The sequence below is a fragment of the Schistocerca cancellata genome, chromosome 11, assembly GCF_023864275.1.
Source record: "Schistocerca cancellata isolate TAMUIC-IGC-003103 chromosome 11, iqSchCanc2.1, whole genome shotgun sequence".
In the NCBI taxonomy this organism is placed as follows: Eukaryota; Metazoa; Arthropoda; class Insecta; order Orthoptera; family Acrididae; genus Schistocerca; species Schistocerca cancellata.
In genome coordinates, this window is record NC_064636.1 from 76,593,638 (window position 1) to 76,616,092 (window position 22,455).

Here is a 22,455-nt window from a genome sequence, read left to right on the forward strand (position 1 = left end):
TGCACTAGTCTGTAAGAGTGAGAATTTGAAGGTCCTTAGAAATGTCTGTGTTTACAGAATTTACTATCTGAGAAATTATCTTTTGCCTCATATTTTCCTAAATTACTATTTCTGTTTTGTATTGTATGTTTTTTGATCCTGCTCTAGTGCACAGCATCTACTGTACAAATTCTACTGCACAGGTCAGAATAACATAACATACAGTAAAAACAAAAAAGGAAAATATATGAACTTTCCTATACTCTACATTCAGTTGAACAGTATATATCTGAAGAAAAATTACTCAGGTTACATATTTATAAATTATTTTATAGAATAAAAATGGTGCTTTCTAAGAAATGCTTCTTGTATGTTTTTAAGTGCTGGAGCAATCTTTACTTATTCTAATGTGTTACTGTGTAATATTATGGCACAGTGGACTAGGTACACTTTTCTGATAGAATCATTATGGTTTGAGGGAGGCAGTGCACAAATGGTTTAATTCATACTTAACTGGAAGAATGCAGAAAGTTGAAATAAGTGGTTCATGTAATGTTAAAACAACAGCTGATTCCTCAAACTGGGGGGCTATCTGTGTGCCCATTGATGAGAGGTTAAACTGGAAGTAACACATTGATGGTCTGCTGAAACGTCTGAGTTCAGCTACGTATGCTATTAGGGTTATTGCAAATTTTGGTGATAAGAATCTCAGTAAATTAGCTTACTATGCCTACTTTCATTCACTGCTTTCGTATGGCATCATATTCTGAGGTACTTCATCGTTGAGTAGAAAAGTATACATTGCTCAAAAATGTGTAATCAGAATAATTGTTGGAGCCCACCCACGGTCATCCTGCAGACATCTGTTTAAGGATCTAGGGATCCTCACAGTAACCTCACAGTATATATATTCACTTATGAAATTTGTCGTTAATAATCCAAACCAGTTCAAAAGTAATAGCAGTGTGCATAGCTATAACACCAGGAGAAAGGATGATCTTCACTATGCAGGGTTAAATCCGACTTTGGCACAGAAGGGGTAAATTATGCTGCCACAAAAGTATTTGGTCACCTACCAAACAGCATCAAAAGCCTGACAGATAGCCAACTAACATTTAAAAATAAATTAAAAGAATTTCTAGATGACAACTCCTTCTACTCATTGGCTGAATTTTTAGATATAAATTAAGGGGGAAAAAAAACACAACTTAAACATTAGTGTCATTCAATATTTTGTGTAATGTAATATCTTGTACAGACATCTTTTATTAACATGACACGTTCCACATCATTATGAAGTGTCGTATTCATGATCTATGGAACAAGTATTAATCTAATCTAATCTAATCTGATGTTCTGGACACTGTGGACTAGGTATACTTTTCTGAGAAAATGATGTTCTGGAAAATATTTGATTGTCATCTGGTACCATAACCGTGCACCTGCTTGTCCTGTACTAGCTAGCCAGTTTTCATGAGATGATGAATGAACGGTGTTTCAGGAACAACAAACATGGGACATTTATAACACCAATTTAGTAAAATGAAGTTTACAATATTATAGTTTCTCATGCTCGTGTATTACCCCGAATGCTCTTCCTCTGCAATTTATGCTTTGAATTGCATTTCTCCACAAAATGGCTCAATAGGAAAGCAGTGCATCTTATTCCTGTACCACTGTTTCTTTACTTGCTGCAGCTTTTAATATCCACGACCAGCAGCACACTGACGTGAGTGTCTTTGGCAAATTACTTACATGTCTATCCCATTTAAACTCCTGATAAACCAAGATGACAAAAAGTTATATTTGCTTATGTTTTCTAATTTTTTCTTTAAGCTTGCTTGGATACATTTTTGATCCCATTGATGATTGACGTTGATGTAGACACAAGCATATTTTTTCCATAACATACAATTTAGCTGAAGCACTCTGAAAGTAGACATACCATATCAGGGTGCGATTTGTGCTTTTACCAGTGGGGGGGATGTCTTAGGGGGTTAGTAGAATTGTATATGTTACTAGCTTGGACCGTGGCGTTACGCATGGTTAAACAGCTATTTATAAATAGATGTTAATGCCGAAACTAACTATTGACGCGTATGCACTATCAGAAAAGCCATCCCTTGTTATATCTTTAAAAATACATTATAGGTAAAGCTTATTTACAAAATCATCTACATACAAGGTACAGATATACGAAGGGAATTCAAAAAGTAGAGGCACATTTGTGAAAAGTTGTACTTATTCTGATGATAGAAAACTGAAACATATTAATAGTATTAATAGTAAGACTTATTAAAAGCTTTCAGTGTTCGGCTCCACAAATTTAAATTATATGTAAACTTTCACTCCAGTGCGTGGGAAATAAACATCCCAGGTTGGGATGCATAAACTAAAACCAGAGGAGGGGATGGTCTGATGCTGGGGGGGGGGGGGGGGGGGGGGATATAACAAGGGATGGCTTTTCTGATAGTGCATACGCGTCAATAGTTAGTTTCGGCATTAACATCTATTTATAAATAGCTGTTTAACCATGCGTAACGCCACGGTCCAAGCTAGTAACATATACAATCCCCCCCCTGCAAATAGCACACTGTACCATATGCATTGTCTGAGCAGCTCGACTCTCTCTTAAGAAACAAGGAATGAGATTATACACAATATGCAGGCATATTACTCTTTAAAATCAGCGCCGAGTTTCAAAACAATTTGATAGTTACTTAAACCATATTGACTAAAATGTGATAGGGCTTTACTGCAATGAAAGTCTTGGTTAGGGTGGCAGGCTGATTTGTAGGCGACATTTTGCATGAGTAGGTACTGAGTGGTGTTTCCAGTAAACATGAATACTAAATAAAGAGTGCGGTGAAAGATTAATCTATTGAGTAGACTGTCAACGTTCGCACCATATTAAATGCAGTTTTGGTTGGTTGATTTGGGGGAAGGGGACCAAACAGCGAGCTCATCAGTCCCATCGGATTAGGGACGGTCGGGGAGGGAAATCGGCCGTGCCCTTTCAAAGGAACGCTCCCGGCGTTTGCCCGAGGCGATTTAGGGAAATCAAGGAAAACCTAAATCATTGATGGCCACATGCGGGTTTGAGCCGTCGTCCTCCCCAATGCGAGTCCAGTGTAAATGTAGTTTCCTAGTTAACAAAAAATAAAACTGCAAAGCAAATTCACAATATATGTCCCCAACGAGTATATTACCGTATATCATACACATACAGTATAACATACATAACCTACGATATGTTCCACGCGCCACTACGTAACTTACGACACTATTATTTGCAATATTAAAGCATAGTTCCGCCTCTTTTAAATAGCTCTGATCTTTTACATTTATGAATTTTGCATATTTCTTCCTATTTACGGCATCAGGAGCTACTGATCATCGCACATTATGCCCAAGTGCAGGCCGCCTGTAGCAGTCAGATATTATCCCCAGTTCCCTACTTTAAGTGAAGATGTTTGCCCTAAAATTTAATGATCATTTCTGCGTAAGAAAATTAAGGAAAAAATTTCGCTTAAACTTGGCTATGTTAAAATGGCAACGTATCTGAGATTTCTTTCTGTTATGTTTTAAGAAAGCAAAGTGCAAATTGTTACATCAGAAAGCGAATGTCTTCGCTATGATTACATCGAGATCTTTGAAGTGTGAACCTCGTGTTGCGGATAAGGTCGGAATACCGTGAGAGCGGCGTTGAAGTTTTTTGTGAATACGTCGAAATTTTGAGGTGACACGGGAAGATAACGCACAGCGGAGCAGAAAAATGTCGTGGCTATTCGGATCTCGAGGGCAGCAACCGCCCCCGCCGATGGAGCCGCCGCAGCCGCCACCCGGCATCTCATCTGGGGGTGATGGTGATGACAAAGCCAGAAAATCTCAGATGGAGGCGTACCGGTTTGATTCCTCAGCTCTGGAAAGAGCCGCACAGGCTGCAAGGGAACTCGAAAAATCCCGTATGTAAATTCTGACCGATATGTGTTTCTGATTACATAACCTCCTTACTTGCAAGTTAATATCAGCAGGACGTTATGCCTCTTTACGGATTGTTTTAGAAGTTTTTAAGGCTCCTTATTAGTGTGCTACTAATGTTAGGGTGACTTAAATTTGTTAATGTACATTCTATTGCAGAATTCCGAAGTACATTGTTGACACAGATATTGCATCAGTGATTTGCTTTAGACAGTTGCTTTTATGACGATATCAGAATAAGTTCTGACATACGTCATTCTCATTCCATTAATTTTGATCCAACAGACTTTATTACAGATTTCGGTCCCATTAATGCATTCATAGTAGGCCTATACAGTAACAAAGACAAACAACTGTCATATGACGTTTTGTTACGAGTGTTAAACAGTAATTATGAGGCAGCCATATACTGTTTTTGCTTGTTCCATTAAATGTAAACTTAAGGAAAACTGCTGCTTTGAATTAAGTTGCTACAACCCAGGTGCCGGCCGCTGTGGCCGAGCGGCTCTAGGCGCTTCCTGTCTTGGGCATGGATGTGTGTGATGTCCTTAGGTTAGTTAGGTTTAAGTTCTGGGGGAATGATGACCTCAGATGTTGAGTCACATAGTGCTCAGAGCCATTTGAACCATTTTCATACAACCCAGGTACATTAAGTGACAGCTAGTTACCACTCTTATTTAATGCATAGTTGTAAATAGAATGGGCTGTAAGATTTTCTGTGCTCTGTGTAGGCCAAGGTCTGTACAGTAATCATTTTCAAGAACCTAATTCAAATGCAAATTAACCTCGTTAACTTCCAGTCAGTTCCTACCTAGCAGCGAGCGTTAAGGCTTCCCTCCCCTTCAACCCTGTCATTTGCATTTTTTGTAGTTAATGTATAGTGTACATACATTATTTGTACCAAACTATTCTTTGAAGCTTCTCTATTGTGAGTGTGCTATACATGATTTACCAATATCCTCAATAGTTTATTTATAGAGGGGAGTGTGTTGAATTATTAATGAAAGTTGGCTCAGATAAAATCACTAATACTGGTTCACTATCGTAGCGACATGTATTAAATATGGAGGATATGTTGCCAACCACAAATGTATACATTAGGCTGACTTCTAGATCAGTCTGTCACTACTGTCTTATTTTGTATTCACGTTCATTGGCTTTGGTAACTGACAATCAGAGTATCAGTTCGAGGTGATGATGACCATGCTACCTTGAAATTTTGGTCTTACTAGAGTGATCTGTAATATAGCCTGCGTTCTAGGTAGGTTGGGAAGTGACAGTAAATTGTATTTGGCAAAGCCAAAGAAGTTGAATACTAAATAAATGTTTTGGTAACAAAGGGTTGTCCAGAGTTGCCCAAGATCTAGGTTATCTCTATAATTAACCCTGTTTTCAGTAGGCCTACAACTAAATCTGCAAAATTGAGAAAGATCCTATTACGTAATAGACAGAGTCTGTTATGAGCAGTGTGATTCATATTGTGTGTGTCCTACATCAGTTAAAAAATGCAGGAGTGGTTCTACATAAGTCTTGTCAAACTACCTGGCTAGCAAGACCTCCGTCACCATTGCAAATCCGTCAGTCACTGCTATGAAGGTTTTTTGAGAGCAGGGGTGGGCAATGTCACACTCAAGTCCTATTTAGCATATCTGAAGACGCACCAGCTTTTTACAAGCATCAACTTCCACGTACATTTTATGTTTGGACAAGGAATTGTTAACCATTCTTCCATAAACACAATTTTCTCAGGAGTTCCTGACCTGTCCTAGAGCCTCACATTTGACAAAGGATATCGGTGAACCAGCCTGCTGTGTGTTCATGTTATTCCTTATGTGCTTGGGTAAAAGTGTGCTTACAGTGTATAAATGGTGTTTGCATTGTGCTCTGCAGTTGATAACTATTTGCCCCGTGAATGACAGGAAATGGATATGTTGAATCATCAGTCAGATGAAAAGAAAAGATGGTGGAACAAGTGAGGAAATAGTGTCCAGTAAACATCGTCATAATGTGTAATGTTTAATATTTTGTGGTGTCATAGTGGAATATACTGTGTAAAATTTTGCCATATGAAACAGAATATTCTGTAAAATTTGATCTGTACATTTTGCTTTCTGTGTAACCACAATGTTCGAAATTGAGACATTTTGAAAATACTGCAGAAAGTTTTCAGAATGGTAATTGAGCTAAGCTACAGATTAGTCCGCCACCACGTTTTCCTTGAGTCACATTCATTGCCTTTTCCTACTCGTAATCAAACTGTAAGAATGGAATATGAAACTGTACCAAAGAAATCCTGTCATAGAATGAAATTTTCACTCTAGGCCTAGAGCGGAGTGTGTGCTGATATGAAACTTCCTGGCAGATTAAAACTGTGTGCCCGACCGAGACTCGAACTCAGGACTTTTGCCTTTCGCGGGCAAGTGCTCTACCATCTGAGCTACCCAAGCATGACTCATGCCCCGTCGCAGGAGAGCTTCTGTAAAGTTTGGAAGGTAGGAGACGAGGTACTGGCAGAAGTACAGCTGTGAGGACGGGGTGTGTGTCGTGCTTGGGTAGCTCAGTTGGTAGAGCATTTGCCCGCGAAAGGCAAAGGTCCCGAGTTCGAGTCTCGGTCCGGCACACAGTTTTAATCTGCCAGGAAGTTTCAAATCCTGTCATATTCCAACAAACAGTTATACAAGAAATATGTATGAGGAAATACAGAAGCGTCCGATCTTACCCGTCGGCTTTGACCCATGACATCACAAATATGGCGGAAACAACCATAAACGACAATTCCAATATGGCGGATATAAAAACATCGCATACGTATCATAAACACTGAAATACACAGGTTTCACAAAAAGCCTAATGACTCTAACGGGACAATCGTGGGAAATTGGGGGTTTTTGGGTGGGGAGAAACTAAATATACACAAATGTAGCCACCGACCGCCATACAAAACCACGCAACACGACGAAAAAAATCAACATCACGAAACTGACCAAATACCAAAAAACACATTCTTCTCCGGAATCAGACACTTCCCTTGACCTACATAAATCTACAGTAACTCCCGATCCCATAAATTAGGATCAAACACTTCCCTTGACCTATATAGCTCAACAGAACCTACCGATCACATCCCCCAATACAAAACTCGAAAAACAGTTCCCTTAAACCTACATACATCTACAACAGCTCCCAATCCCATAAATTAGGATCGAACACTTCCCTTGACCTATATAGCTCAACAGAATCTCCCGATCCCAACACCCAATACAAAAATCAAAAAACACCACAAACCATAACGAACAAACACTTCCCTGACCATACATACATCTACAGCAGCTCCCGATCTCATAAATTAGGATCGAACACTTCCCTTGACCTATATAGCTCAACAGCAACTCCCGATCCCATCTCCAATTCCAAAAATCGACATACTCCACCAAACATTGAGATTAACACTTCCCTCCAGCTATATAGCTCAACACCAGTTACCAATCCCATATCGACCACTACCTATGACCTATGATCACAAACACATCTTCCAATACGAATACCAATACCAACCTTCACAGCCACAAATCTCAATGAAACACTTCCCTATACCCAATACACAACGCATACACCAAAAACAGAAAAAAAATGGAACTTACCACAAAAAAGTTCCAGCCCCACACACTAGATTAACTATTCATGCGGTCTTTCATATCCATTCCTGAACAAAAAACCACAACTGAATACACTCAATAACAAACTCACCCGATGTACAGCAATTACCATTACATCAACCATCACACAAAACTGTTAACTCACTAATACAAATTCCGCTTCAAAACCACAAACACAGCACTCACCACTGAGCAACAGCAAACTGACCCCAACACACCAAACAAACGAAAACCATGAACACACCACCAGAGGGCACGACAAACACTCACACGACATCTACAAACACGCCACAATCACAAACCAAACTCCGCGCCTTAATGACGTCACACACCACAACACGCTTACGTCACGGGTCAAAGCCGACGAGTAAGATCGGAGGTTTCTGTTGACCCTGTGTATGAAAATCATTAAGCAATATTATAGTCAATAATAACCAGATCAATAATTGTATATCTTGTGTTATTCGTGTCAAAAACAAAAGTTATCAATCTGCATCTTTTGCCGAAAGAAGTCATTAGATTCAGCGATTCACGTTGGCTTCGACACACAGAAATGAATTGCCACTACTGGTGGAAATAAAGCTGTGAGGATGGGGCGTGAGCCGTGCTTAGGCAGCTCAGTTGGTAGAGCACTTGCTCGCAAAAGGCAAAGGTTCTGAGTTCGAGTCTCGGTCCGGCACACAGTTTTAATCTGCCAGGAAGTTTCATATCAGTGCACACTCCACTGCAGAGTGAAAATCTCATTTTGCAAACATCCCCCAGGCTGTGGCTAACCCATTTGTCTGTAATATCCTTTCTTCCGGGAGTGCTAGTTCTGTAGGTTCGCAGGAGAGCTTCTGTGAAGTTTGGAAAGTAGGAGACAACGTACTGGCAGAAGTAAAGCTGTGAGGATGGTGTGTGAGTCTTGCTTCGGTAGCTCAGATGGTTGAGCACTTGCCCGTGAAAGGCAAAGGTCCCGAGTTCGAGTCTTGGTCCGGCACACAGTTTTAATGTGCCACGAAGTTTTCAATTTTTTGCATATGTTGTGGCTTTTGTTTAATAATGTGTAGTTCTGCTTTACTTGCCTCTGTAGTGTTCCTTTTGTACATCTCTGAGATTTCACTTGCTCTTGCTCACTAACGCTATGTTTTCTGCATAGCAAATTTCTGAAAACTTCTGAGTTTGATTATTTTATCAGCAGCCCTTGGCAGCTTTCAGATACAACCATTCTCGGTTGCTTTGTAACTTGACTCTGTGGAAATAAGCGCGTTTATCAACAAAAGTGGGTGTATGACATACCACGGCTTTTCTGTTGTGTGCTGCTTTTAGTAATGGTTTGTGTGACGAATCATGGGTATTCGATGCATGAAATCATTTGTTAGATGCAGGTAGCCAATGTGATGCTCATTTGTATTTTCCCATGGTTTGTAAATAAAATTAGCTGGTATTCTTTACTATTCCATTATTGGAATTTTTGGCAAAATTTGTAGTAAGGTGCTCAACATTTACATCTACTTGGATACTCTGCAGATCACATTTAAATGCCTGGCAGAGGGTTCATCGGACCACCTTCACAATTCTGTATTATTCCAATCTCATATAGCGCATGGAAAGAACGAACTCCTGTATCTTTCTTTACGAGCTCTGATTTCCCATATTTTATCGTGGTGATCATTTCTCCCTATGTAGGTCAGTATCAACAAAATATTTTTGCATTTGGAGGAGAAAGTTGGTGATTGGAATTTTGTGAGAAGATTCCGTCGCAATGAAAAACGCCTTTCTTTTAATGATGTCATCCCAAATTCTGTATCATTTCAGTGACACTCTCTCCCATATTTTATGATGATACAAAATGTGCCGCCCTTCTTTGAACTTTTTTTATGTACTCCGTCAGTCCTATCTGGTAAGGATCCCACACCACACAGCAGTTTTCAAAAAAGGATGGACAAGCGTAGTTTAGGCACTCTCCTTAGTAGATCTGTTACATTTTCTAAGTGTCATGCCAATAAAACACAGTCTTTGGTTAGCCTTCCCCACAACATTTTCTGTGTGTTCCTTCCAGTTTAAGTTGTCCATAATCGTAATTCCTAGGTATTTAGTTGAAATTACGGCCTTTCAGTTTGCTTGATTTATTGTGTAACCGAAGTTTAATGGATTTGTTTTAGCACTCATGTGGATGACCTCACACTTTTTGTTATTTGGGGTCAACTGCCTATTTTCGCTCCATTCAGATATCTTTTCTAAATCTTTTTGCAATTTGTTTTGATCTTCTGATGACTTTATTAGTCGATAAACGACACATGTTATCTGCAAACAACCTAAGATGGGTGCTCAGATCATCTCCCGAATCATTTATGTAGATAAGGAACAGCAAAGGGCCTATAACATTACCTTGGGGAGGTAGGTTATTGCAATGACAAATATATATCTGAGACTACAGTACACATTAACTTATTATGATAATTGTATCATGTCGATATTCATTGGCTTCACCTGGTCATGAACAAATTATCACACTCCAAAGTAGCTTAGGCCTTGGGGTACATTACAGATCATTCTGACAGCACTCTGTTTCTTCCAGTCAACGAAGAAATATGAAAATCAGTAAGCAACCTTAAAATTCATAACAACCAGATCAGTAAATGTTGTTCTGGCACTCTCCATATTGAAAACAGATATTATAAAGTTGTATCTTCTACCAAAAGGAACCCTTACTTTCGGTGATTCTCATTGGCAACTATGACGTGACTGGCTGTGAGCAGTGATAACAAATTTCCAACAGGAGCATGCCCTGGGAGAGCCATGGAACACTGTTAAAGGGACATTGTGTGCTCTCTGACACCAGTGTTAAATTATCGTATTTCGTGACCCATTATCTTGGAAACTTTTTAAGACACCAACTTACAATTTTCCATAATTATTGACTGCACCTTTCTAGATACACAGAACTAGAATTATTTAAAATTGTATTGTGAGGCAAGTTATTCCTTTTTCTTTTTTCAAACACTCAAATTTTTAACAGAATTTTGTAAATAAATGAGCATACAAACAAAAGAACTAAGGATATTTTAATTATTCTAGTTCCATATGTGTTGAATCTCACACTTGGCATGCTTTGAAAATTTCATGTCTCTACCATCAGTACTTTTTTAGAAAACAGGTCATTTATTGCAAAAAATGTAGTTCAGAGATATTGAGGTTTAAAACTTTATTACAAATTCTTGTACAGACTTACATTTCTGCATATTTTATGCACTAGGATTGCCCTGGCCCATAGTCTGTGTCTTCTTCAGTATCACAGCAGCCCAGTGCTTGCCTCCTGCTTTTCTTTCTTGGTTGTTTTGTCATTTGCTGAACAGCTAACTCTGTTTCATGTACATGAAGCTCATCCAGTTCCCGCAGTCCTTTAGCTGTGTTCTGTTCAAATCTTACCCCTTACTTCTCCAGAAGCTTAAGTCTTTCATAGTTCCCACCATTAAAAATTATTACAGCAACAGACAGTGCTAAATTTAGAGTCATAACGCCAACAAATACATTTTTAGGCACACGGCACCACACAACATTATTGAAGTACTCATTCACATTCTGGGTCTTCCCATGTAAACACTTCTTTAGTAGCTCAGGATTTTCCAAATCTCTGTAAATAGGTTTGATTGCCATATCATTACTTTTACCATTGTCACCCGTTTCTAAAGTTACTTTCCTTTTCAATGCGCTAGGGGGCATGGTAACTTCAGAAACATTATCATGGTTTCCTTCACTGCTAGCACACTTGTTTTCAAGTACTTCAGAAGAAAATGCAGGTCTCACATATCTGTTACCCGCGAATTTGCATTTCTTGAAGTTACTTTTACACTTAGTCATTTTATTTATGTATAAAAAGCAGTAGAAGTTAGCTTACTACAGAAATAGCTGATAGTCACACTGCTTTCAGCAGAAACTAGTGTCAGAAATGAAGGACTGATTTGTTTATTCATAATGCCAACTTCTGAGGCATAGCAGTATGTACAAAACAAAGCAATTCACAGCCTTCTAGACTATGTAGTTCTCAAGATATGACTGCTCAACTGTGGCAGTATACACGTAGCCGCGAAATTTGACAGTCACACATCAACATTCAAAATATTATTTGAAGGTCTCACAATTGTCTGACTTTAATGTATTACGTACCAAAAGTTCAGGTAAGCCCAAAGTACATTATGGAGTAGAAAACAAAAAATGTCAAATGTCAACGAATTTCACGTACAATGTCCCCTTAATACACCTTAGCCCACGTACCTGTGCGGCAGCCACTCTAATGGGCACTTGTTATGATTCCATACAGGACATGCAAAAGAGGCCCTAGAACTATCGAAGCTGCAGGAGACGACGCGGCAGCAGGAGTACGCTTCGAAGCTGAAGGAGTACGAGGCACACATCGAGCAGATGAAGGTGGAGCAGCAGCGGGTGGCGGCGGAGGAGCGTCGCAAGACACTACAGGAAGAGACCAAGCAGCACCAGGCACGCGCGCAATACCAGGACCAGCTGGCACGCAAGAGGTGGGTGATTGCGGCTGCTGCTCAACAGTTCTGTTGCTTTATAGAAATCTGGAATAATTGTTATTTATGGTAATAATTATAGCACATTTCCCTTAAGACATATGAGTCTCAACTTTATCCTCAATAATGATAGAAGCTGAAGGAGTAAATTAAAATTTCTGTCATGGCTGGAACTTGAATATCCAGGTCTCTTGTCTACTAGGCAGGTGTACTAACCGTTACACCACCATAGTAGTATGGCTAACACAACTGCACGGACTACCTAGTCCAGTCCCTCCCTAACACAAACTTCAGTTCATGCCTTCAGCCCATTTTCCCCTTCTTAAATCGTCGGTATTGCTGAGGCTTTCCGGTATTGGAATAGCACTCCATCGCTGTATGTAATAAGGAAATCCTGTTTGTAAGCAGAAGACCTTGGTTCAAGTCGTGGCCATGACATTCATTTCTTCAACTTCTATCATTATAGAATGTAATAACACTAACAACAACAACAACAGCAACCATCATCATCATCATCATCATCATCATCATCATCATCATCATGCACTGGCCTCACAATGCTCCTCCATAGGTGGCGATCTTGTGCACTTTGTATCCAGTTGTCACGGACTCCTAGCTGGCTAAGGTCTTTCTGTAGCTCATCCTCCCATTGCTTTCTGGGTCCTCCGATTGGACAGGTACCATCAGGTCTTCCCGCAAGTACAGCTTTTGCCTGAGAGGTGTTTGGTCTACTGGCAATGTGGCCTGCCAAGCTTATTCTCTGCACTTTTAGTTTTTGAACGAGGTTCGATTGCCTCGTCAGCTCGTATAATTCTTGGTTTCTTTCTGTGTCTCCACGAGCTCCCTTCCTGGACAGGTCCAAAGATCCTTCTCATAGTTTTTCCTTCGAAGACCGACAAGTTTCCTTCATCCTTCTTTGTTGTGCCTAGGGTTTCTGTCCCATACAGCAATACTGGCACTATCATGGCATTGTATACTTTAAGTTTGCTCTTAATTGACAGATTCTTGGATGGAATTATCTGCTTTAGACTGAAATTAGTTTTAGACCTGTTTACAATGTATTGGTTTATTTCCTGTTTTAAATTATTTTGCCTGTTGAACCATGTACCGAGGTATTTAAAATTTTCCACTTTAGCAAATTTCCATATCCTTATTATTTTCAGCCATAATGGCTATGTTTGTGAACCGTGACTGTGTGGGATAATTATTTATTTCAAGTTTCTGCTACCAGCCACTTTTTATTTTATGCTTAATCCAACATAATGCAACGCATTTCGAACATGTTTTGTTCATCTTCAGGCATTTGTTCATACATACATAGAGAAATGTTACTTAAAAATAAACGGTCTTAAACTAGATTAATCTAGAACACTTTGTCCATTGTTTTTTACTGCAGCTGCTGGTGTGGCATTTGGGTGGAAGGAGGGGGGCAGTGTATGGCTAGAAATCACACTGCCCCCTCCTTCCACCCAAATGCCACACCAGCAGCTGCAGTAAAAAACAATGGACAAAGTGTTCTAGATTAATCTAGTTTAAGACTGTTTATTTTTAAGTAACATTTCTCTATGTATGTATGTATGTATGTACAAACGCCTGAAGATGAACAAAACATGTTCGAAGCGCGTTGTATTATGTTAGATTAAGCCTAAAATAAAAAGTGGCTGGTAGCAGAAACTTGAAATAAATCATTATTTCATATTCTTACCTGTAATGGGATGTCATATGGAAATATGCTAACAGACAAGGAAAAAATTCTGAGTAGGTGGAGGGAATATTTTGAAGAGCTATTAAATTCTGAAGATCCAAAGAGTGTCTTTCCACATGAGAATAATACAGAGGGTGAAGGAGAAGCCACAAACATTCACGTGACTCAACAAGATGTAGAAAGAGCAATGTGGAAACTAAAGAATAATAAGGTACTAGGAGAAGATAGGATGACGGAAGAGATGTTGAAGACCGGAGGAGAAACACTTCAGAAAGAGCTATACAATCTCATAAAAGAAATATGGGGGAAAAAAGGAAATCCCAGAAGAGTGGAAGTCAGCCATCATTATTCCACAGCATAAAAAGAACAGTAATGGGAATTTTAATGACTACAGAGGCATTTCTCTCCTAAGTGTACCTTGTAAAGTTTGTCTTTGATAATACTTGAAGAACTTAAACCATTTGCAAAAGATATTGTAGGAGAGTACCAGGCAGGTTTCCAGGAAGGACGATCAACCGTCGATCAAATTTTCACTGTGAGGCAAATCTGAGAAAAGTACTGGGAATTCGACCATCGGTTTCTGGTGACGTTCGTGGACTTCTCAATGGCTTATGGCACTATCCACAGATCAAGTATGTACAACATCCTGAGAGAGCTTGGTATACCAATGAGGTTAATAAATATGGCCACGGTGTGTACAGCAGAGACAATAGCCAAAGTCAAATACCAAGTGGAGCTGTCCGAGGAATTCCATATCAAAAGGGTGTGAGACAAGGTGGTGTTATTTCACCACTGTTATCTAACCTTTCTAAATTTAGGACATTGTTGGTGGTAAGTCAGTCTTCAGAAATGCATTGGTGCAATGGCACTAAGCAAATGAGAATTAAAACTGATCATTAGCACAAAGTACACAGAGAGTTCAGTGACCCTACAAAAATTGCTCAAAGTGCTCTCCATGCTGTTCTAAGCAATCGTGTACAAATTTTGACGCAAATCTAGCAGGACACATTCTGATTGGATTGATCCTTAAGCTGCTCAACATCACGAATGTTGAGGGAATAAACCTCATCTGAATCTAAATCATTAAAAAAGGAGCCCTTATAGGATTGCTCTGTTGTCTGTGTACCTGTCCGTCCAACTGTAAAAAATCTTTTTTCTCAGGAACTGGTATATGTATGTATCTATGGTCCCTTGGTGTTGTAAAAAATGTTATGCCCGTAAATCAGTGCAATCAAAAGATATGCCCATTTATGTCACATATTTTGGTAGTCGCAAACTCACTCATTAAAACTGGTACGGTACTTCCCATTGGTGTAGGATCATGAAATTTTGGAAGAAGAAACACTTCACAGTATAAGTAAAGGGGAAAAATCTGAAATTGTTAATTTGTAATTATACCACACAAAAAAGTCATTTGTTATCCAACTGCCTCTGTGCCCATCCACCTCAGGAATGGATAGACATATCAAGAGGAAATTTGTCACACACTAAGGTCTGTAGTGCTGTGGCAATGTAAAAAAGTTAAGCTTCTAAGTCGGAGCAATCAAAAGGTATGGCTATTTCTGTTACATATTTTGATATTCGCAATGACATTCATTAAAGCCTATAGGGTACTTCCTGTTGACATAGAATTGTGAAATTTGACAACAAGCAAGGTCTTCAGATCTGTGAGTGATAAAAGAATGGAAGAGGTCTCCCTGGAGGCAGTCCGCGACTGCCATCAGTTGGTCCGCATCACTGCGCAAGTTTGGGAATCAAGAAGACGGATTTCAGGCAAGGGCAGTACACATCCCCTTACGGCATTGTCAAGTAATGAGGTCTTGGTGGACACGCCAGAAGAAATGGCTCAGGTTTTAGCTGAACACTTCTTTACTGTTACACGTTATCTAGGCAGGCTCCTGCTTTTTAGGTGTTCTGTGGGACTGCAGAGGTGATGAAGCTCAGTTTCTTCTCGCATAATGAGGAAGTCTACAACCTTCCATTCTCCATGTGGGAACTGGAATCAACTTTGTGTGCAGCCAGAGTCACTGCTTCAGGACCTGATGAGATCCCATGCTCTATCACCTGTGCCCTAAAGTGAAAGGACAGCTTCCCTCTTGTTTCAATCAGACCTGATATGATGGACTGTACCCCACAACTTGGAAGGAGGCAATATTAATTCCATTCTGGAAGCCAGGCAAGGGCTGTAGCACTCTTAACAGTTGCTGGAGCGCAGTCCTTACCAGTCGTATGGGTAAGACTCTTGAATGCATTGTTAACTGCCGCCTTGTCTGGCTGCTCGATCCCAAGGTTACCTAAGCCATTCCCAGTGCAGTTTCAGGCAGTACCATTCCACCCTTGACAACTTAATTCTACTGGAGGTGGCGATAAAGGAGTCGTCCTTACACTGAAACCATTTGGTTTGTGTGTTTTTTGACTTCAAAAGAGCATATGACACTACTTGGAGGTACAACATCCTTCACTAACTTCATAATGGGGACTATGTGGACACCTGACACTTCTTATCCAATCCTTTTTTGACGATCAGTGTTTTCAATATCACATTGGAGATGCTGTCTCTGACTCCTATATTCAAGAGAATGGGGTCACCTAAGACAGTGTTCTTACAAGGGAACGTCCCCATCGCACCCCCCTCAGATTTAGTTATAAGTTGGCACAGTGCATAGACCTTGAAAAATTGAACACAGATCAATCAAGAAAACAGGAAGAAGTTGTGTGGAACTATGAAAAAAATAAGCAAAATATACAAACTGAGTAGTCCATGCGCAAGATAAGCAACATCAAGGATAGTGTGAGCTCAGGAGCGCCGTGGTCTCGTGGTTAGCGTGAGCAGCTACGGAACGAGAGGTCCTTGGTTCAAGTCTTCCCTCGAGTGAAAAGTTTATTCTCGCAAAGTTATGATCTGTGCGTTCGTTCTTTGACGTCTCTGTTCACTGTAATAAGTTTAGTGTCTGTGTTTTGCGACCGCACCGCAAAACTGTGCGATTAGTAGACAAGAGCACGTGCCTCTGCAATGGGAACCAAAAACATTTGATCGCAAGGTCATAGGTCAACCGATTCCTCCACAGGAAAACATGTCTGATATATTCTATATGACACTGGTGACGGCATGTGCGTCACATGACAGGAATATGTTGTCTACCAACCTAACTAGTACACTTGGCGAATGGGTAAAAAGATTTTTCTACCTTGCCCGATTTAGGTTTTCTTGTGGATGTAATAATCACTCCCAAAGAAGTGATGAAAACATAAGAGTTTGTCACATGAACTGCAACAAATGAATGCAATAGTTTCACAGCTGCACAGTTTTCCCTGTGCTCTGTCAAAACATATGTTTTTAATGTTTTCAAATTTTTCCGTGTGTAGACCGTCAAATCCTGCATATGTCCAAGCAAATCTGAACATGTCCTAGCATTTTGGAGAGCGAAGTTGATTATGTGTGAGTGCCAGAACTTTGATAATTGTCTGAAAATAAAAAATTAAACTTTTCACTCAAGGGAAGATTTGAACCAAGGACCTCTCATTCTGCAGCTGCTCACACTAACCACGGGACCATGTTGCTCCTGAGCTTACAGAATCCTTGATGTTGCCTATCTTGCTCATGGACTACTCAGTTTGTATATTTTGCTTATTTTTTCATAGTTCCACACAACTTCTTCCTGTTTTCTTGATTGATATGTGTTCAGTTTTTCAAGGCCTATCCACTGTGCCAACTTATAACTAAATCTGAGGGGGGTGCAATGGGGAGGTTCCCTTGTTAGTGTCATATTGTTTGCCATTGCTATCAGTGGCATTTCCCCTGCAGTCAGGAGCCCTGGCAAATGGTCTTTGTTTGTTGTTGACTTTGCAATCTGCTACTCTTCATCTGATCTTATAACGATGACGAAGCAGCTACAGCTGACCCTTAGGAGGCTGGAAACCTGGGCCAGGACGACTGGTTTTCGGCTCTTGCCCTAGAAAACTACATGTGTCAATTTTAACTGTGCATGTTGAAGTTTTAACCAACCAGTGCCCACAGTGGGGCACAATATTTTATGTTTTCAAGAAACTGTGTGCTTTTTGGGTTTATTATTTGACTCGAAATTAACTTGGCTTCCAGTCATTGATTATTTTGAAATGCCTTAGCGGAAGAACTTGGGGAGCTGACAGGTCTTGCCTCCTGCAGTTTTAAGGTACGTTGTCCAAGACTCGACGCACACTAGCGACTGCGATGGGTCGCTACGTGACGTCAGAAGTTGCTTGCTGGCGCATGCGCAGTTCGAGTTTGGGATGCGACGCGCGACTGTTGCGGCAGCTGCCGCAGCACTGCACCAGTGAGCAGTGTTGCGACGGAAGTCGGACGACACAAAGACGTACGGCTGCCAGAAAGATGTCGAGCCAGTCAAGGAAAACTGAAATGAGCCACTCACAGGATGTGATGCTCTGTGAGCTGGTCTCGCAACATCCTTGCCTTTACGATTTGAAGAACCCTAAATATAGAGACACTATGTTCAGAGACAGAATTTGGGAAGAAATTGGTGCACAGTTGAAACTGGCAGGTGAGTGAAATATATAATATTTTCCCATTAATGCAAATTTTTCAGGCCTGTTATGAAAATCAGTATAATCCATGCAGATGTAGAATTAGAATGATGAAAATGAACTTGAAGGTCAATTTTCGCATTACTTCTTTTTGTGACGATAAAAATTGAAAAGGGCAAGTACATTATAAAATGAACACTCTATAAAGTACAACGAGAAAGTTACATTTTACAATACCTTCATTTTGAAAGTAAACGGTAGATTGGTGTCTTGATGATACCTTCTAGTTGTGAAAAACCACCACCAGATTGTTGTACAGCTTTCTGTAATTAATAGATGTTTGTGAGGAAGGCGTTTCTCAACAGATTGCGCAAACAGTATGCTGCAGTAAGTAATTTGTCACATTCACTTCAATTCATTGGTAGAAGATGGTGCTCAGAAAACTTGTGCCAAAAGTGCACTACTATTTTACAAGGCCCTTCTGGTCTGACACAGTTCACAATTGAAATTCGTCTTTTGTAAATCCTGGAGTCATCTTTTGAGTGCAGCTTGGCAAGATTAAATGTTCATGTCATCCATAACGATGTATACTGTCAGAATATAAGAATATGGAAGTTCATTTGGATGGGAATAAAGAGTCAGTCGGCTATGAAAGCTGCCTTAGCTTGTTCCAAAAGTTTCTGCATGGGAGAAACTGACAAGTATAATTTGGAGAAATTTTGTGAACAAGCACGGACATTATTTCTTCCACATTTCTGCCAGTGTATACTGTAGATGTTCAGAATGAAAATTCTAGAGATGTTTAAGGTGTAACCCTATCTTCTTGTCAAGAACTTGAAACAATGCAATGACGCTAGCGTGCGCTTATTGTTAATAAACTTATCTTTCATTGAAATTTTAGGTGAAATGTGCAAAAACAGATGGAGGAATATTCGGGACTCGTATCAGAGAAATAAACGAGAAAGAAAGCTTGGAACAGGTTCAGATGCCTCAGCAAAACCAAGAAAATGGGTTCTGCTTGATCACTTGGCTTTAAGAAACCTACATTTCGTGGCATTTTAAATGAAATTGTCAAGAGCATATGGAGAAATATTAGTAACTCATACCGGAAAAATATATGACATAAAATGGTTTCATTAGGTCCAAATGTGTCAGCGAAACAAAACAAATGCATTCTCTATCGTGTGATGACCACACGATTCTCGTTGCACGTCAACAGAACTGCCGGCTAGTCGCGACGCTCCCGGAGATATATGAGTCCAAATCCCAGAAACGGAGATCGATATCATTCTGATCTCAACTTTAAAAATAAATTCGATATGTAGCTTCTTTTCATCGCCAACGATGTATGACCTAACGTGAACCATACGTAAAGTAGCCAGCGACCACATTTTTCACTGTACACAATTCAAATTTTATGCAGTAGGTTACTTGTAAATTAAGTATCGGAATAACAGTGACGAATATCGGAAAAATAGACACCTCATTATCAAGCTGTGATGTGAAACTGTAAGTTACGCAAACATCAATTTTTTGTGCCTTTTACTTTCCTCACAATTGATAGAGAAGTAATATACAGCGAAAAAAACACGCAAAACCGGAAGAGATACTTTTCAATTTTTTAAAGTAAAAGGAGAATCTGTATCGAAAAACTAACTCTGGGAGCCGATGTAACTTTGTTGCATTAACATACAGTATTTTTTACAGCAAGAAAATCGGAATTCTTATTTTTCTTATGTATTTGAATCCACCGCCGCCGATCGGAGCTTGGGAAACAGGGACGACTCCAGTCGTGTTGCGGCCGTGTCGCCGTCTGCCAGGGTGGAAAAAGAGGAGGGGGCAGAGTCGCAGTCGCAGCCAACTGTCGCGTCTTGCACAACGTAACTTTATAGGGGATTTGTTTGATCATATTTAGATTATGATGGGAGCTGGGAGCTACCATGCCACTAGCAGTAGACGGAGCAGGGCGCAGCGATGATTGGCTCTTATAGGCGAGTACAGTACACAGTGTAGGCCAGCAATTGCTCTGCCGACAAATGAGCGGCCATGGCGCCTCTTATGTCTGACTCACACTGTTAAGTGGTGTGTTTCAGATACCTCTAATTGTTACCCAAATTCACTGATCCATAAGCAAAATTACTGATATACCAGACAAGTCCTCAGACCGTAAAGCAACTGGTATTGTGACTAAGCTGACTTAACTGTATTTACTCGAATCTAAGCCGCATTCGAATCTAAGCCGCACCTGAAAAATGAGACTCGAAATCAAGGAAAAAAAATTTCCCGAATCTAAGCCGCACCTGAAATTTGAGACTCGAAATTGAAAGTGAGAGAAAAGTTTTAGGCCGCACCTCCAAATCGAAACAAAGTTGGTCCATTATAATATGAGACAAAATTTAGGTTGAATGAATGACGATACAGCTACAGTAGTTTGGTTTGAGTCGTAAGCTTAGCAGTTAAGCTTTACCAGGTAGCCATTGCTATGCGTCAGGCGCTCCGTCCGTATTTATACGGGTACCCTTCCTTTTTCACGTGCTCCGTCTGGTTTGAATTGATTGCTTTTTTTTCTTTGATCTGATAAGTGCCGTTCTCTTTGTTATAGGTGTTTAGGGCACTCTAAGCTGAAAATGCATTACTGTATTGTGCCATGCATTGTTTGTCGCTTTCTGATAATTACTGTTTAAGGCATGTCACCGCTAGCTCGCTGCATGGCTTGCTTTTGTGCGCTCTACTGCCACTTCCAGTTAAAAGAGAGAGAGAGAGAGAGAGAGAGAGAGAGAGGAATCTTCTCATTAGCGAAACAATGGCAAGAGACTGCTATTTGTTGTTACTTACACTGCTGCTTTCTTTGATAATGATCGACAAAAACCAAATAATAGACTGCGTATGATAGAAGATGTCCTGAACGAGAGTTCAGCGAAAATTTTTCTCTGTTTGAAAATCTTTGCAGACGCCTCTTTTAGTACATTACATTCTGCACCGAAATTAGAGTCATCTTAGATTTAAAAATCTAGTCAATTGCCGTGCTTCATTTCTGAGTGTATCACTATTAGGCACAAGAATAATGCGAATATAAACATGACGTGATATGTGTATTCTTCCGCATTTGCTGTTGTCTCACTCTAGTTTATTAGTCAGACAGGATTTAAATGAGATAGCTGCAAACACGAAAGAATACATGACAAAATGTTTGTATTTGTATTATTATTATGGTGAAGAGAATACTGTATGTGATTCACAATTCATAAAAGTTCCTATTAGCAACCATCTCCTCTCACAGGTAGGAAAACATTCAGAAAAGAGTTTCCCATATTGACAAACATCCTAAAGAGTCTTGCCAGTCAGATTTTCGTAGTACATTGAAATGCTACATTCGAAGATGAATAATACGAAATTTGTATTTCCTTCATTGGATAATGTACGAATATGCAGTGGTTGAAACTCGGGGCGGAGAAAAATGCTTGTCTTCCACTTTTATTTTTTTTTTTTACTGACGCAGAGGTTTTGGCACCAATATTTATCTTTGTGCCTGCAAAGCATGCCTGTGTAGCGCTACATATATTCGACGGCAGAAGTTAGTTGTGGCGGCTCCTATCAACATTTTTCAGAACTTCCGCTTACTTTGCACTCGATTTTAAGCCGAAGGCGGTTTTTTGGATTACAAAAACCGGAAAAAAAGTGCAGCTTAGATTTGAGTAAAAACGGTAAATAGTTGCTTAAATGCTGCTGCTTCTCTACGGATGGCTGGATCTTGTCCAGAGGTGTGGGTTTCAGACATCCAGTGACGATTCTGCTTCTCTCTTGGAAGGCAATTTAAACTTGCTTTGCACGATCTGTACCGATGCGGGCGCGTGTACTCACCAGCAGAGCCACAGAGGGTGAGTGCTGAGGTTTTTGAGGTCCCTGGATTTGACTCCCCCCGTAGAGCGTATCAGCTTGCGAATGATACTTTGTCCTCAGCTAACTTCTGGTTTGATGTTAAAGCGGTGCTATTTGTTTATTAAGGGACCTATCTACTGCATGTCCAGGTATTCGGGGCTGCGACAATGATCTGGAAATACCTCTTTCCATTCTACATCTACGTCTATACTCTGCA

The 22,455-nt window shown here is 40.0% G+C and overlaps 1 protein-coding gene and 1 non-coding gene across 2 annotated transcripts in view; both read left to right on the forward strand.

The window, feature by feature from the left end:
• Positions 1–3,600: 3,600 nt before the first annotated feature.
• Positions 3,601–22,455, forward strand: part of LOC126108713 (ATPase family AAA domain-containing protein 3) — a 111,935-nt gene continuing 93,080 nt past the window's right edge. The window contains exons 1-2 of the mRNA XM_049914030.1: positions 3,601–3,944; positions 11,920–12,133. Coding sequence (XP_049769987.1) covers positions 3,755–3,944; positions 11,920–12,133 — 404 coding nt within the window. The 5' untranslated portion in view covers positions 3,601–3,754. The remainder of the gene's footprint in view (positions 3,945–11,919; positions 12,134–22,455) is intronic.
• Positions 6,506–6,580, forward strand: Trnas-cga (transfer RNA serine (anticodon CGA)). The gene has a single exon. It is a non-coding gene; the product is annotated as a tRNA-Ser (tRNA).